The sequence below is a fragment of the Populus trichocarpa genome, chromosome 7, assembly GCF_000002775.5.
Source record: "Populus trichocarpa isolate Nisqually-1 chromosome 7, P.trichocarpa_v4.1, whole genome shotgun sequence".
In the NCBI taxonomy this organism is placed as follows: Eukaryota; Viridiplantae; Streptophyta; class Magnoliopsida; order Malpighiales; family Salicaceae; genus Populus; species Populus trichocarpa.
Window position 1 is genome coordinate 4,072,494 of NC_037291.2, and position 15,079 is coordinate 4,087,572.

The window sequence follows — 15,079 nt, forward strand, 5'->3', positions numbered from 1 at the left end:
TGCAGAATTGCAGATAGAGAGAACCTAATTGAAGAAAAGCAATTTCAATCCATAGCTCCTGTGCCCGTAATACGTCTCCACCCCAAACACGACGTCCCCTCCATCAATGGGCTCTACCCTTATCGGCAGCCTCTCGTAGTGATCCCTACTCGTTCCCTCCAATTCATTGAGCCTGGACAACCCCTGCCTCGACACAGCGTATCAGATGTTATTTGATTAAGGAACGGTTAAATGAATCAACTGAGTTTTATAGTTTGATGAGAAAAGAAGGTGTTGTGCCTGTTTCTTTCATATTTACTGCTCTTTTTAAGGCTTGTGGTGCTAAAATGGATGTGGGTTTGAGGCGACAAATTCATAGGCAAACAATTTTGGTTGGGGGGTTTGGTGAGGATTTGCATGTTGGGAATTCTATGATTGATATGTATATAAATTGTGGGTTTTTGGAGTGTGGGCGAAAAGTGTTTGATGAAATGTCCAATATGGATGTGATTTCTGCTTATGCGAAGAGTGGGAACATGGAGAGTGCAGAAGAGTTGTTTGATGGGTTATTTGATTTTTAATTTTTTTTGAATTGATCCAGGTCAACCCATCTGACCCATAACCCAATTATTAGACCGGATTAATCACCAGGTCGGGTTTCAAAACTATACATATTAGAATATCTCTTGATCCCAAATTCAACTCAAGGTAACCATTGTCTTCTTTAGCTGCCGCTAAACAACAGGTCTGGGCCTCAAATATCTGGGCTTTAGCCTCAAACCATCTTCCGGTCCCGACTTCTCCACATTTGTATCCAAGGGCAACAGCAGTGGCAGGGAGCAAACACCACCGTAGTTCACGATTAGAGGCATGAAAGTCGGCGGAGGAGTGTTTTATGGAGCTCCACGCGCCACCTCATTCCTTCTCGGCCTCCGCAGACATACTACGCTACGCACTTTTTCTTGTTCTTCATTTCCTGGTAGATACCATTATTTATACAATTTTGTCGTTGCCTTTATTTCTTTGTTTTTAACAATGTAATGTTGATGAAAATTTACAGACCATATCGGTTTTATCAAAGAAGTGGCTGCAACTCAGCCTCCTAAGCATTTGTCTCATTTGTTGAGGATGTTAAAGACAAAAGGTAGATATTGTCAAGAACAAAACTCACTCACTATTCAACTCTTGAAGAACAGAACTTTAACATTCTTGAATTTTTTTAAATTAATTGATTTATCATTTTTTTTATCAGGTTATTTGCTTTATTTGGCTTGTAACTCTTGGTTTGTTTTTGGGTTTTTCTTTTTGAGTCGTGCTAAAGATTGGCTAGGATAATGAATGCTACTTGGTTTATGTTTTCTTTGGTGCTTATTAACTTATGTGACAAGAGGTGCATTTCTAGTCTATAAAGTCTTATTTTTGCTGTAAATGTTTCTTTTTTGAGGTTGCTGAACTTCTGCTGTAAAGTGAAGTGCGCAATATCAGATGCCATTTGGAGATTTATCATCCATGGAGCCATCAACTCATATTTTCAAATAAATTGTATATATTGTGATGTGCAAAAAAGACCTTCCTTCCCGAAAATATGTGAACAAATACCTCGTGGTGACTAACAAAGCTGGTTGACGAGGCTATAATGATGTATTATGTTTGTGTAATAATAGCATCCTTGTTTTTGTTCAGTTTCCTTGTCATCTAAACAACCTCTCCTTAAATCTTGTTGCATTAAATCCTTGGTAACAGGTGAATCTATTGTTTCTCCTAGAGCCAAGAAAGGGTTGTTCCCTCTTGCCATTCCACTGGCTAGAAACAGTTCAGGTATTGATGAATGCAAGTTGTGGGGACTTACTATTTTTAAGATTTGAGAAGCAACTAATTTTTAGCATGATACATGTGATTTATTTGTGCGAATAGATGCTGTGATTGCGCTGCTGAGATGGCCAACAGCACCACCTGGGTAAGAGTCTCAAATTATTCATGGTCTTTGTTTGTTGTTGTTTTTCTTTCCCTGCAGTCATTGTTGTCTGATGTGTCCAGGATGGAAATGCCAGTGGTTGAGGTTCGTAAACATGGAGTTTGGCTTTTGGCAAAGACTGTAAGTTGAGTATGCATGCTGCTGCTCATGGATATAACCAGTAGTCAGACCCTCCTTGTGTAAAGAAATTTCACTAACAACATAATTTTTGTCATGGTACAGGTAGATCAATATATTAATCGAATCCTGGTCGAGGAAGATGCTGATATTTCATCAGAAGGCAATGCTGATCTATTTCATGCTGCAGCTGATGCTGGAGATAATCTTTATGAAAAGGGTGACTATGCCAAGTCTCAGATTTTAGACCTAGATGTATATCTCTTAAAAAAGGTACAAATTGTACTGTAATTAGCCATAAAAACTTTTTTCTTTCTTTGATTCGATCGAGCTAAACAAATTTGAATTCCTAGCAGTGGACACTTTGGAATCCTCAAATTCATCATCATTCTCTTAATTGAATTTTAATTGTTAAAAGGTTTATTTTCAGGTAGGTTTGTTTCCAGATGTCTTAGAGCGCAAAGTGATGCTCCATTTGCAGAAAGGAGATCATGTAAGACTAACCTAACTTTGGTTACTATTTGCAAGCAGCATGGATTTGCTTGCGAGTCTGGGTGGCTAACTGTTTGCATATGCATGTTTGTAAAGGTTTCAGCTTTAGTGATTGGGGAGTTCTATACAAAGAAAAAGCATTTTCCAGGATTTGCAAGGCCTTTTGCATTCAATGCAGAGGTTATGCTGAAGTTCGTATGATTTTCTTCTATTGCTAGCTACAAAAAAAATGTTCTGAATTTTCAGTTTGTCATTTATTTCCTTTTTCATTTCAGAAGAAGCCTCTTATACTTTCTACAGGATTGGACGTAAGTTAGAAGCTAAAGATGCTGCCAGGGGAGCTTTAAAATCACCATGGTGGACCCTGGGTTGCAGATACCAGGCATGGGCTGCTCAGATAATTTCTCTTTACCATTTTATTGTACTGTGTTGTGTTTTCTCTTCCTTTCTTGAATTTATATTGTTGAGGTTGGAGTCCTATCCAGGATGTTGCTCAGATAGCACAATGGGAGGATGAGCAAATTGAGTATATTAAAGAAAAAATGACCGAAGAAGGAAGGCAAGAAGACCTTAACAAGGGAAAAGAACCATCGCAGGTTTCCTTCAGTTTTATAATGTATCTGTATATGCTGGACTTCACTATGAAGCAAATTCATAGCGAGTGTGTATGTTGATCCTTGTCTTTCAAACTTGCAGATTGCATTGGATGAAGCTGCATTTTTGTTGGACTTAGCTTCTGTTGAAGGGACTTGGGATGAAGCTGCGGAACAGATAGCTGAGTGCTATAAACAGGCTGGACTTCACGATGTTGCAAGATTTATCCAATATAGAGATTGAGTGTCTAGGTTGGTAGATATAATCAATCGAACATATTTATGCTGAGTCAATTTGGATTTTGAAATTCCATTTTCAGTTTTAAATACACAGCATGACAGCAAATTAAATTTTGAAACAATTTAAAACTTCATATATACTGTTTGCTATACTGATGGATAATCTGTGGTGACTCTTTCAAGCTTGAGCATACAAATGACCTCCAAATTCAAGCCTGCATCAGGATTTAGGCTACTATCCAATTAGGGATAACTACATCAATCCCCAATTTGTTATTGGCCCCACAAACCAGTCCTTAACCCATCTGTTTTATCTAGACATCATTCAACTTTTCATAAACTTAACACGTTAGTCCCCAATGTTAAAACAACCACCACCTTCTTTAAAAAAACTCACTCTTCCCCACACCACGGTCTCCCTCTCTATAACATCACCAGTATAATCCCTCACTCAAATATGGGGATTCAAATTCTCAAATTTAAAACCCTAACAAAAAAAAAAAAAAAAAACAATAGCAGTCTCAGCTACTCTATTACAACCTCAGCATTTTTTTCAAAACGAGAATCTCCGAAACCTTTTGTTACCTGTGTGAGAGATTGACTACTACAATTTCCGGCAACACATTTCCAGTGCCTTTAACCAGAGATTTCTTGTGGTTTCAAGGAATCAAATACAGTTAAACTTAGTGTTATTTTTAATCAATTTTGTTGGGTGATGAATTTAGGTTTAAATTAGAGCTATTTGGGTTATTAGAGCGAAATTTATTTTCTTTGTTTGAATAGAAAGGATTTAGCAGTTTAGGATTATGATTATTGTGGCTTGATGATCTGATTGCTACTGTTGTGTTGTTGTGGCTGATGTTTTTTTTTATTTTGCTGTCTTGTACTAGTTCTACAAGGTGTTTCTGAATTTTGATGTCTAGTGGTTTTCTCAGTTCGGTTGTGTGTACCATTTGAGTCCTGGATTGTTGCCCAAATACTTTTTTGTGGTGGGGTTTGCTGTTGCCAATTTCAGATTCTTGCAAGTCCAGTTTAATATGCCTGGAACATTCTCGAACTACTTGATCAGCTTCTGCCTCTCGTGGTATCTTGTCATTCTTTGTTGTGATGGGGTTTGCTGCTGCCAATTTCAGAATCTTACAAGTCCAGTTTAATATGCCTGTAATGTCTTTAAACTACTCGATCAGTCTCTGCCGCTTGTGCTATTTTTTCATCAGATCTCTCTCAGTTCGGATTGTGGTGCTCTTGCTATCTTCTACTTGCCTTGTGTTTTTTTTCTGGTTTCATGTGCATCTGCTTCCGTTTTTGAGATGCTGGTGTCCTTATTATCTGGCTTTTGCAGATTGCCTGTCTGGTAAGTCTAGTATTTTGTTTTGCATCTGTTTCTTCTTTTCCGTATTGTGAGAGTTGTATAGCTAAGCCATTTTTCTTACTGGCTGCATTTTATATACAAATTTAATTTATTAATGAGAAAAAGCTTAGGATTATTGTGTTTTGGAAAGACAGACTTGATTAATTTAAGCTTTGTCCTAAGCAATGATCCCCTCAGAAATTAGAAAGCATTGTCCGAAGTGCAAAACCTCGCCTGGGGACAGCCAGTTAAATGTACAGAAGGAATACACACGAAGATGCAAAAAAGAGCTCTCAAAATAACAGGAGGCAGACCTTAATGTATTCGATCCCTAGTATGCAGCAAACTTGAGAGCTACCACCGTGGATTACCTGTGCAACCAATTTTTATTCTATATGGACCGGGGACTGTGCAGCCAGTTACGGGGCAAATGGAAAGGATGGTATCTTGATGTTTGATTTCTTCTTTCTCCATAGCAGCTTTCTCCACAAATTTGCACCTCCACTTTTCTTGCTAGGCACAATGGCCAAATAATTAATTGCAACGTCGTCATCCTGGTGTTTGATTCCATTTAAAACGGGGATCTTTTCCAGAGGTTCGATCACCTTAGTGGAAATGACGGTGGGACTGGAATTGTTATCACTTTCTTTGCGATTGATTGATTTAGTGTCCTTCACTTCAGCACTGTCCTCTTTTAGCATCTGATCTAGCAAAGAGGACCTCTTGTTCTTGTTCTTGGGTGAAGTCAAGGCTTTGCTTGTGGACGTGGTGACTGCGGTGGTATTTGTGTCGGTGGATGTAGAGATGACCTTGTCAAACAGGGCTGCTTCGCTTGGTGAAGCCATTGCCTTTAACTGCTTCCCCAGGTTTAGAATTGTCTCTTGGCACTCAGCCAACTTTTCTGAAGCAGCCGTTATCTCCCAATCCTGCAAGATTCAGGAAGTTCTTGGTTCAACAATGAGATACATTCACATGTAATTTAGGCAATTTAAAGGTGACAAACATGAAAACTCTGATAATACAAGAAAGAAAAGAGGATAACACGTAATTGGAATCAATGATTGTTCTGGCTTTTGGAAGCATAAAATGCACTACATATTCTTCGGAAAATCATGTTATTTTCACTGATAATAAAGGACCAGGGGGTTGTGGAAAAGTAGGGTTTTAAGAAGGGTATCTTGAGCAGTTTTGCGTGAAGTATCAGCTTGCAGATGTCAAACAATGTAAGCCAAGACGCTAGACAGTGACCCTTCAATGTAAATCCCGACGACTTAACAGCTCTTAATCTCCATGGTTAAAGAGGAAACTTCATCCAAGCCCATGAGAATGAGCTGAAGTTAATTTTCAGATGAAGTGTCTCATTTTTTCCCAGAGAAGAAAAGGTTAAAGGGGAATCAACTGATCCCATATGCAAATTGGCTTTACTCAAACTAGGTAGAGAGTATATATTTTGTTCAAAGAGTTCAAGTGCAATTCTTAAGGAAATGCCATTCTTTATACCAACTAGCAGTTCTCCTATCCTCTACATGATTCTATAAATCACAAAAAGAAGTAAATATAAAGGCAAATGAAAATAATTTGTATGTTCAAGGTGGCATGATACGAACTTACAGTCCGGAGTTGGCTCTCTTCCTGATGGAGTTCAGAGTTAGGGACTTCCTTTTTCGTCTTACTGAAAATAGCACATCAGACAGATGAGATCTCTCAATAATTTGTTTGAGGGAGAAAATTCAAAGTTAGACAGCATTTTGGGTCATGAAGAGTATGGCATCCTAAAATGCATGCGATATTCTATCTTTCATGTATTATGTCGATTTTATCTGATGTTGTGGGGTTACTTTATCTTCAAAAGAGGGAAATCATACAAAAATTAAATCCACTACCTTTGAAGTTGGAGCTGCAGTTCAAGACATGTAGCTTCCAATTCTTCACAGCAACTCCTTTTGTTCTCCAGTTCCATTTCCATGGAAGATAACTTCTGGTGAGCCTCATTCAATTCAGCTCTGGCCACTGTAAGCTGTGTGTCAACATCTTCTTTCGTCAGCTTATGATTTTCATTTTGGCTCTCCAACCTTGCCTTCAAACCTCTCAAAGTTTCTAAATCTGTTTGCAGGCCTCCAATGATTTTCTCAGATTCCTTGAGTTGATTCATCAAGGACTCACTGTTATTAGTAGCTGACTGGAGCCTGGCTTCCACGTCCCTCTTTTCAGAGTCAATATTAATCAAATCCTCTCTTAACTTTTTATTCTCGTCTATAATTGTAGATTGATGACATTCATCCTTCTCAAAGTAGCTGTGATGTCCATTTGAAGCAACAAACTCTGCTTTGCACCCACTCCGTGATTCATCCCAGTCAAAATGTTTCTTATCTTGAATGGAAAAGCAGTGGTTCATAGTCCAGTCCAAAGCAGAACATAATTCTTGGGCAAACATGTTCAAATCGGATTTTCCATCCAACAGATCATAACACGCATGAGCAAATTGCTGCAATACAGCAATTAGTTCAGAAGTTTTCCACTGCAAAACACGGACCATGTAGCCTGAAGGTGTTTCTGTGTTCTCATAAGGCAAAAAACTCCCATCCTTTCTGGTCAAGGTCTCTGAGTTTCCATAATCAGCAAAGGATAAAGTGATCCCTTCAATAAGCTCAATAATCTTGCAGAGTGATTTGCTGAGATCTGGCTGACTGCTCTTATCTGTCGACAAGGCATCAGCTTCAGTAATTCTACCAGGTGCATCAGTCACCAAATATATAGGTTTCCATGACGTATATCCACCAACATGAAAGGAATTTAATCCATCAGAATGTGTTGAGCTTTGCCTTGTATCATCATATTCTGCAGGGCTTGCATGATTTATATTTGCCAGAGCTATTCTAACATCCTCCAGTATTTCATCAGGCTTTCTTAGTGTGACACGATTTTGCTCCAACACGACTTTCAGAATATCATGTAGCCAACCAGAAGCTTTATCTCTGGAATTGATTACCTGGTTTGATACAGCAGATCCAGACTCTGATACTGGAATGATCTTCCGACCTATTTCGTTAACATTGTCAGAAGAAACACGAGGACCTTCGAACTGTTCATCTACTGAGACTATTACAAGTTTTTCCATTTCAGCAAAGTCATCCATCATGGATATGTCTGAAGCTCCTATAGTTCTGTTTGTTGGCGACCCCCTTTGCTTTCCCTGTTTGAAGTGCTCCAATTCTGAAATCAAAGCAGAAGCCCAAGATTCAGCAGAGCTAACCTTATTATCACCGCCAATCTCAGACGTTGAGGCCAGAGACAGCTCATGTGGCATAACCACGCTCCTTGTTCTGTCTAAGGTTGTCTGTCCTTTTGACAATTCATCAAGATGCGACTCAACCTGTGATAATTTGGAAGCTGTGCGAGCATACATGGCTCTTGAAAACTGGAGTTCATTTGCTTTTTTATTAAAGGCTTCCTTGAGAGTCTTGTTTTCTTCTTCCACTACACATAGCTGCTCAGTCAGAAAGTTGATCCTTTTTCTGGGAGAATCAGCAGAGTTTTCAACAGCTGAGTCAACCACTAAATCCATAGGACGACCATTTAACCTTCTCCTGCTCATTTCAACTGAATCTCTTTCAAGGATTTCTACTTCACTTCTCATTTTAGCCAAGGCAGCAGGGCCGGGCAACCGCTTGCGGACCAGGACACGAAGCCTCTGACATTCTTCTTCCAACTTCGCAATTCTTTTCACACTCTCTAAGTGTTGTTTGTGTGATACATCTGCTGTTCTGCGATTAAATTCTGTCTCCTTATTTCGGATCTCAAGCTCCTTTTCTAGCACTCGGACTTCGTATATGAGAGAAGCACTATCTTTTTCCGTGGACTCTAACCTACTCATCAGGGCATTAAAATCTGCCTCCACCTGAGCCTTTTGCTTACTTAAATCTTCGATCAACTTTTCCTTTGCTAAGAGAGCCTTGCTTAGATGAGTATTCTCAAGACCAATTTTGGCAAGTGTTTTACTGGTCTCTTCCAGCTTCTCTTCCAAAATCATCTGGGACTTTTCAAATTCATTGGATGTCTTCATGACAGCATCATGAATCCTTTGCTCCTGATCTTCTCGAACAAAACATAGCTGCTGCATACACTCCTTGAGGGCAGCTTCCAGATGAGTCGATCTTTGTTCTCCAGCTGCTCTTTGCTGTAAGGATTCATCTAATTGTTGCTTTAGAGACACTGCTTTTGCTTCTGCCTTCGCCTGGTCTATTAAAAATCAATAATCATAGAGTACACAAGATTACAGAAGACATTTGACAATGTGAATTGATAGATTGGCAAAAGAACCCTACCACTTAAGTACTGAAACGGAACAATATTTAGTAATTTACCTGTCATGGCTTCCTTTGCAAGCTTGGCTTGTTTCTTTGCAAGATCATCTTTGGCATTACACTCAGACAGGGCTGATGAAAGCTTGTCACTCAAAATTTTCAGGTGATTCTCCAATTCAGCCTTATCAGCCAATAGTGTCTGTATCTGGAACATCCAAGTTTTTTAGTAATCATCCAAAATAAAAATCAATTCTAAATGTATACGCGAATTTATTAGCAAAACTTCCAGCAATCAAGGACGTGCCAAACTGATTTGACTCTCTCTCTTCTTTGACCAGTTTTAGTGTTTCCTTGCACACATTTTTACACACTAAACCTAGAGACAACTAGCTTGATTGCTCTTAATAGATGGCTAAACTAAGGCATAATCATAACACAGAAGGTTGTTAGTTCTAGCATAACTCAAAAGAGTCCCAGTGGAGGAGCAAATCTCTTCATTGACAAGCTTTATAGGTTGAAGCAAATCATGGTTTTTAGTATTGCAGAATTTAGATCTGAAGCTAGTAAGCAGGTAACTCTCTCCTCAAAGAAAGTGAGCAACTCTCCCCTCTATGGTTCTTCTTCTATCCCACTCCCATCTGAAAAGGAAATCGGTGAATTAATAAAAATAGCGATTTGCCGTTGACCATCACCTGGAAGACGTTGCTTCAAGCTTCAGAGACAGTAAATATTTGAGTTTTGGTTCCGAAAGTGCATTTTAACACATTGTTTCAACTTTTTTCTTTTTAGCCATTTGGTAAATCAGGGAAATGTCAAGTTTTTTCTAAGCTAGAAAAATGATGGATTTGAACTCAGGTTTCCACTACCATTCAAGGAGAAGCCTTACCACCTAGGCAGGGTGGCATCTTCATTGTCTTAACCGACTTTCGTAACAGGCTTTGGTATACCAATCTGGATTAATTGTGGTTCAAGCATCAAAACTAGCTTATTTCATGTTGAACTTCAATATAACATTGCAAGAAGTTGTAATTATCAGAGTCACTGCAGTTATCAACCAAGAATAAATACAGTGAACAGTAAAGGCTGACCCCTCTAAATCAGTGCATGACATGCAAAGCCAATTAGAATCTTTTACAAGAAAGAAGCTGATGTTCTTAGTGTCCATTGAGGAACAATTATGGAGCTTTCCCAAGAATAATTGAGTGATCTTGTGTTCCGATTTCTGATCACAAAGAACATATATTGTGGGATTGGAGAACCATAAATTGCATTAACTGATGATTCTAATTATAGCTTGCATTAATATACAAAATTGAAGCTCCCAGAATTGCTGAAATTTACCTCTTCTTCGTTTGATGAAAGGTCAACTTTATGATCAGTTGCAACAACAATCTTGTCTGCAGATTTCTTCCTCCACAGCCATGTTTTATGGTCCATGACTTCACTCATAACTGCTAATACTTCAAATCACTTGAAATCAGAATGAATTGCAGCAGAAAAACAAGAGAAAGAACCATCAAACACTCTTTAACCTATATATAACAAACTAGAACATGTAAGAAAATAAAAAATTATCTTACCATTTCAACATTTAACATGCATGGATCATTAAAACCATGAAATGACATATTGATCAGATTTTCTTGAACAAAAATGGAATTCAAAACACGAAAGGAAACAAGTACTGAATAAAGAGAAGAGAATGCAAGACAAAAACACAATTGATATTATTATCCTACCGACAAATATAAAGAAAAGAAAACCCTCAAAGAAGAAGAGAAAGGTATACAAAACCCCACACTTACACACAGCTAACAAAGAGAGAGGGAGAGAGTAGCTGAGGCAGCACTGCCTGTCACTGTGAATTGTGTAAAAGTAAAGTGAAGGAAAAGCAACGTATGAGCTATAGAGAGAAATTTGTGTTACATGTATGCGATCCGTGGATCATATGTTTATTACCCCCGGGTGCTGGACCACCTTTCGTATTGTATTATTATTCAGCGGAAATGTAATGGCATGCCTTTATAGTTTCAATTTATCGATTTTATGAGATATCTCTCAGCAACCTTCTTCCGTTTGAACTGTTTCATAGAAGAACAACAGGCTATGTTGAAAGGATTGCTTCATTTGTAAATTACCATAAATTTGACTCTTACATTAGTGGTCGTTGAAAGGACAGAGGCTGGTTATTGCTTCGATGAAACGGACCGGAAGAGCGCGGGTCTTTGTCGTTGATGTTATGCTACTTTTTGTCATTTGCTTCTTTGCTCTGCAACTCCTGCAAGTGGCAGCCTGGTCAATTTGTAAGGTAGGTAATACAAGAATACGTAATATCTCATGTCTGTATCGAGGATTAAGAAACAAGCAATTAGTTGATTAAGATTAAATTAAAAAATATACTAAAAATCTAGCATTTTCACTGTAGTTAGTGATTAACGGTAACTATAATGTCTTTGTGAATAAATTAACGATAATTTTTTCTAAAAATTTGTCAGATAAAATCAACAAAAAATGACCAAAGTATAAAATAAAAAGAAAGCTACAACCAACCTCTAAGTTGCATGAAAAAGTTTTGATTAGTTCACCTACTTCCCTTCTTCTTCCACTAAAATCTTTTTAGTTTTTACCATTTTAATTTTAATTTAAAAATTCATTTTCTTAACATTTTAGATTATTAGTTTAAGAGAGGAGAGAAAAGTCACCTAAAAATAATGAAGAAAAGAGAAAGAGTTCTTAATTGGTCATATTTAAACAATAAAAAAAGGTTTTATTCAATAAAAAAGTCTCATTAAGAAGTTTTTAGACCTCCTTTTTGTTAGAAAAGGTGGATTGGAGTTGAGAGATATTTTTTTTTCATGGTTTGTTTTTGTGTTTTTTGAGCTTTTTAGGGTTTTGTTTATTGATAGAATGTTTTTTGAGATTCTAAGTGTGTATATTAGGTATTTTTAGATGATAATGGGTTGAAAATATATTTTCAAGTAAAAAAACTCGGTTTCTAGCCACTTCTATGGTGATCAGATTCTAAATAGACAGACAACGTGTCATATGTTTTTTTTTAATAAAACAAATGGATGAACGAATTTGAAAAAAAAGGCCAAGGCATGCTGGGCCACTTAGGCTCACATGTCTGACCTATTTTTTTTTTTATTTTGTTTTGGAATTCTCCCAACTAATTTAGATGTAATTTCTTAAAAATTAATTGATTAAAAATATATTAGGTATATTATTTTATTAAATTCTTACAATAATTTAGAATTTATTTAGGTATTATTTTATTTAATACCATTCAGTTTTTACTATGTTTTCAAATAAGATTATAGATTTTTTTTAAATATTAGCAAACAGTATTTTTGTATAACACATCATAGTTGATTTCTTAAAAACATTTTATTTGGTTGCTTAACTATGAGTGTCAATCTCTATTATCATATAATTAAATAAAAATAGTTTTTTTAAAAAGGTATTAAACCCAGCCAAATCTATGACCTGGGTTACAATTTAGCAGGTAAACTTGGGTTGACCTATGTCGAATCAACATGACATTATCTCAATATGAAAGGAAAAAAAAGATGACTTCTTGAATTTGTTTTAGTCAAATCAAGTTTTGACAGGTTGTTCAGCTCGTCTTTGGACTGTCCTGTCAATAGGGATGCATGGGTCACCCCCCCCCCCAATTTGATTTGAAACCCTGGCCACACAAGGAGCTGGGTAGGGTATCTCCAGATTGACTCGCTTGATCAGGTTTAATGACATTACCAAAGAGTTCATTGCGGTTGTACGCAAACATTATTTTATTCTTATGTTTTTTTTAATATACTCACATTTAAATTTAAAAAATGTTTTTTTTTTTCATAATTCAAACTTGCTTTTATAATAATGATCAAACATTGTCTATACAATAAATATTCTCCTAAGAAGTTTTTGAAAAAATTAAGCACGTCAATTAGACAAAAGAGTTCTAATTAGAGAGATATCTTTTTTATCCTTAGTTTAAATTGTCCAAATTTTTTAGGGGTATGTGTTCTGATTCTTTTGATTTTTAACAAATAAACAACATGAAGCAAGAAGTTATATATATATATATATATATATATATATATATATATATATATATATATATATATATATATTTTTATTGAAACTAAAGATGTTAATAAGAAAAGGAAGACCTATACTAGCAAATTAGTTTGTTTTGATGGTATTTTAATTATTACTCTTCTTAAAAATGATTGTGCCATATAATCAATTAAAAAAAATTAAAGTTCTCCTAACAATACAAGGTCAAATATCTTAATCTACATCTATTTCTCAACTTATGTTCAAATGTTTTCTTATAATTAGAAAACACATTAGCAATACCTGCATATTTTTTTTTATGTTTATTTTTTTTGGAATCGATCCAAAGCGAAGTGCAAACCAATTATCTAGTGTATCTAGATAAGTTAGTAAAACATCCATCATGTATATGCAAATTTTTGCATTTTATATCTAGACATTATTATCTTAGACCCTCCTTAATTTTATATATCCTAACAAATATGGTTGGATGAAAATAATATTTGACGAGGTTTATAAAAAACTTTAAAATATCAAGGTATTTCTAAGGTTGATGAAAGAGCTAGAAGAATGAGATTGCTAGACTGGGCCTTGTGAGTACTTGCAAAACAAGTCTTCTATTGGTTTTAAAGGACCATCTGATGCTTAAGTTAACATACATATATGGAGGGTAAAGCCTTAAAGGGTGTGTTATGTATGTTTAAACAATGCCAGAGATGATTAGATGCTGAAGAAAAGAATATGAGCTTCTAGGTTGGGCTCTTTTACCTAATGACTCATGGATATTTTTATAGTCATGCACCACAATAACTTGCATATAGATAAGACTGGTAGTTCATTGGTGAGTCAAAATGATGATATCACAAGGGTTATCCCTAAATATAGACATACCATAACATCATTAAATGAGTTCCATTATAATAGAAGGATATGCGAGTATTTAATACATATACATTCTATCACTATAATTGGTGGTGAGTAAACTAGTTTTGATTAGGGAGTGATACACTTAGGATGTAATAGCTGGATTTAGAGGTATAAGCTTTATTAAAGGAAATGTGTGTACATCAATAAAGAGGGGGACACATGGTTGATCAACCAATCAAGGGGGACATTTAGTTGGTTTGCCAAGAAAGGGGATTTGATATCGGTCCCATTAAAAATGGTTATTTGATCAGCTCCGTTAAGAAAGAGGGATATGCGATCAATTTATCAATGAGAGAGGTATGCGATCAATTCAAGGGACGCGTTATTAGTTTATCAAAGAAAAGAACATGATCAATCTTTTAAAAAAAGGGTACATGAACAGTCTATTAAAAAAAAAGGTGTGTAATCAATCTAAGGGATGCATGACTAGTCCACCAAAGAGAAGGTGATGAGAGGTTGGTCTTATTACGAAGGGCATATGGCCAAACCCATGAAGAAGGGGGAAACATAATTAATCCTTTAAGAAGAAGGGTGCACAATTGATCAAAGTGACATATATTCAATCTATTAAGAAGCGATCAGTTCGATTAAGGAATGATGCATATTTAGGAATCTCAACAGTCCAAGTATCTTACCAATTCAGGAATCTCATCAGTATAAGTATCCCATCAGTTTCCCTTGTCTCAAAATAAGGCTCACTTAGATTGAGATTGAATGGTTTTATTGTACAAGTGATTTAGGAGGATTAGTTATGTAGATGCGAGTCATTAAGCTTACATTGTCTAGCCACCTTGGTTGATATGTTAAGGTGCTTTCTAAAATGATCAAGGATTTATCTAGGATAACTTCAAAACTTTATTGTGATAACCTTTTATACTATGTGCCCTTATACTTGAGTATGATGTACCACTTAACTATAGAGGACATTGCTTTTGCACCTAGGAAATGTAGGTGTCTTTAAATTTTAGACAAAATGGTTGATTTGAACAACTCATGAAAAACAACATATGAACATCAACTTGTAGAAATTAGACAATGAAAAAGA

The 15,079-nt window shown here is 36.3% G+C and overlaps 2 protein-coding genes across 8 annotated transcripts; one reads left to right on the forward strand and one right to left on the reverse strand.

Annotated features, from left to right (window-relative positions):
• The first annotated feature begins 679 nt into the window (after positions 1 to 679).
• LOC7483102 (protein IN CHLOROPLAST ATPASE BIOGENESIS, chloroplastic) lies at positions 680 to 4,872 on the forward strand. Of its 2 annotated transcripts, XM_024605417.2 has the most exons (12): positions 680 to 958; positions 1,040 to 1,123; positions 1,723 to 1,797; positions 1,894 to 1,936; positions 2,017 to 2,074; positions 2,177 to 2,344; positions 2,502 to 2,564; positions 2,660 to 2,754; positions 2,864 to 2,945; positions 3,049 to 3,159; positions 3,260 to 3,408; positions 4,332 to 4,872. In XM_024605417.2, exons 1-11 carry the CDS (start codon positions 850 to 852, stop codon positions 3,398 to 3,400), a joined length of 1,029 nt encoding a protein of 342 aa, XP_024461185.2. In that variant the 5' UTR covers positions 680 to 849; the 3' UTR covers positions 3,401 to 3,408; positions 4,332 to 4,872. The 2 variants fall into 2 exon arrangements, with proteins under 2 accessions (XP_024461185.2, XP_002310717.4); XM_002310681.4 differs by lacking the exon at positions 4,332 to 4,872 and having other exon boundaries at positions 681 to 958; positions 3,260 to 3,534.
• An 8-nt stretch (positions 4,873 to 4,880) lies between these two features.
• Positions 4,881 to 11,319, reverse strand: LOC7462602 (filament-like plant protein 7). Of its 6 annotated transcripts, none has more exons than XM_024605412.2 (6): positions 10,978 to 11,319; positions 10,393 to 10,502; positions 9,112 to 9,256; positions 6,631 to 8,986; positions 6,359 to 6,419; positions 4,881 to 5,673 (listed from the first exon to the last, which is right to left on the reverse strand). In XM_024605412.2, the coding sequence occupies exons 1-6, from the start codon at positions 10,997 to 10,999 to the stop codon at positions 5,167 to 5,169; spliced, it is 3,201 nt and encodes a 1,066-aa protein (XP_024461180.2). In that variant the 5' UTR covers positions 11,000 to 11,319; the 3' UTR covers positions 4,881 to 5,166. The 6 variants fall into 6 exon arrangements, with proteins under 6 accessions (XP_024461180.2, XP_024461179.2, XP_024461184.2 ...); XM_024605411.2 differs by having other exon boundaries at positions 10,393 to 10,511; XM_024605416.2 differs by having other exon boundaries at positions 10,857 to 11,319.
• Positions 11,320 to 15,079: the final 3,760 nt, after the last annotated feature.

Excerpts from the sequence above, each read along its gene's own strand:
- LOC7483102 (XM_024605417.2), top strand. The coding sequence starts at position 850 with ATGAAAGTCGGCGGAGGAGTGTTTTATGGAGCTCCACGCGCCACCTCA. Across the intron at positions 1,124-1,722 it reads GAGGATGTTAAAGACAAAAG|GTGAATCTATTGTTTCTCCT; the intron begins GTAGATATTGTC and ends CCTTGGTAACAG. Across the intron at positions 2,946-3,048 it reads CCCTGGGTTGCAGATACCAG|GATGTTGCTCAGATAGCACA; the intron begins GCATGGGCTGCT and ends AGTCCTATCCAG.
- LOC7462602 (XM_024605411.2), bottom strand. The coding sequence starts at position 10,999 with ATGATCCACGGATCGCATACAT. Across the intron at positions 10,512-10,977 it reads GATCCACGGATCGCATACAT|TATTAGCAGTTATGAGTGAA; the intron begins GTAACACAAATT and ends AGTGATTTGAAG. Across the intron at positions 8,987-9,111 it reads TGCAAAGGAAGCCATGACAG|ACCAGGCGAAGGCAGAAGCA; the intron begins GTAAATTACTAA and ends GATTTTTAATAG.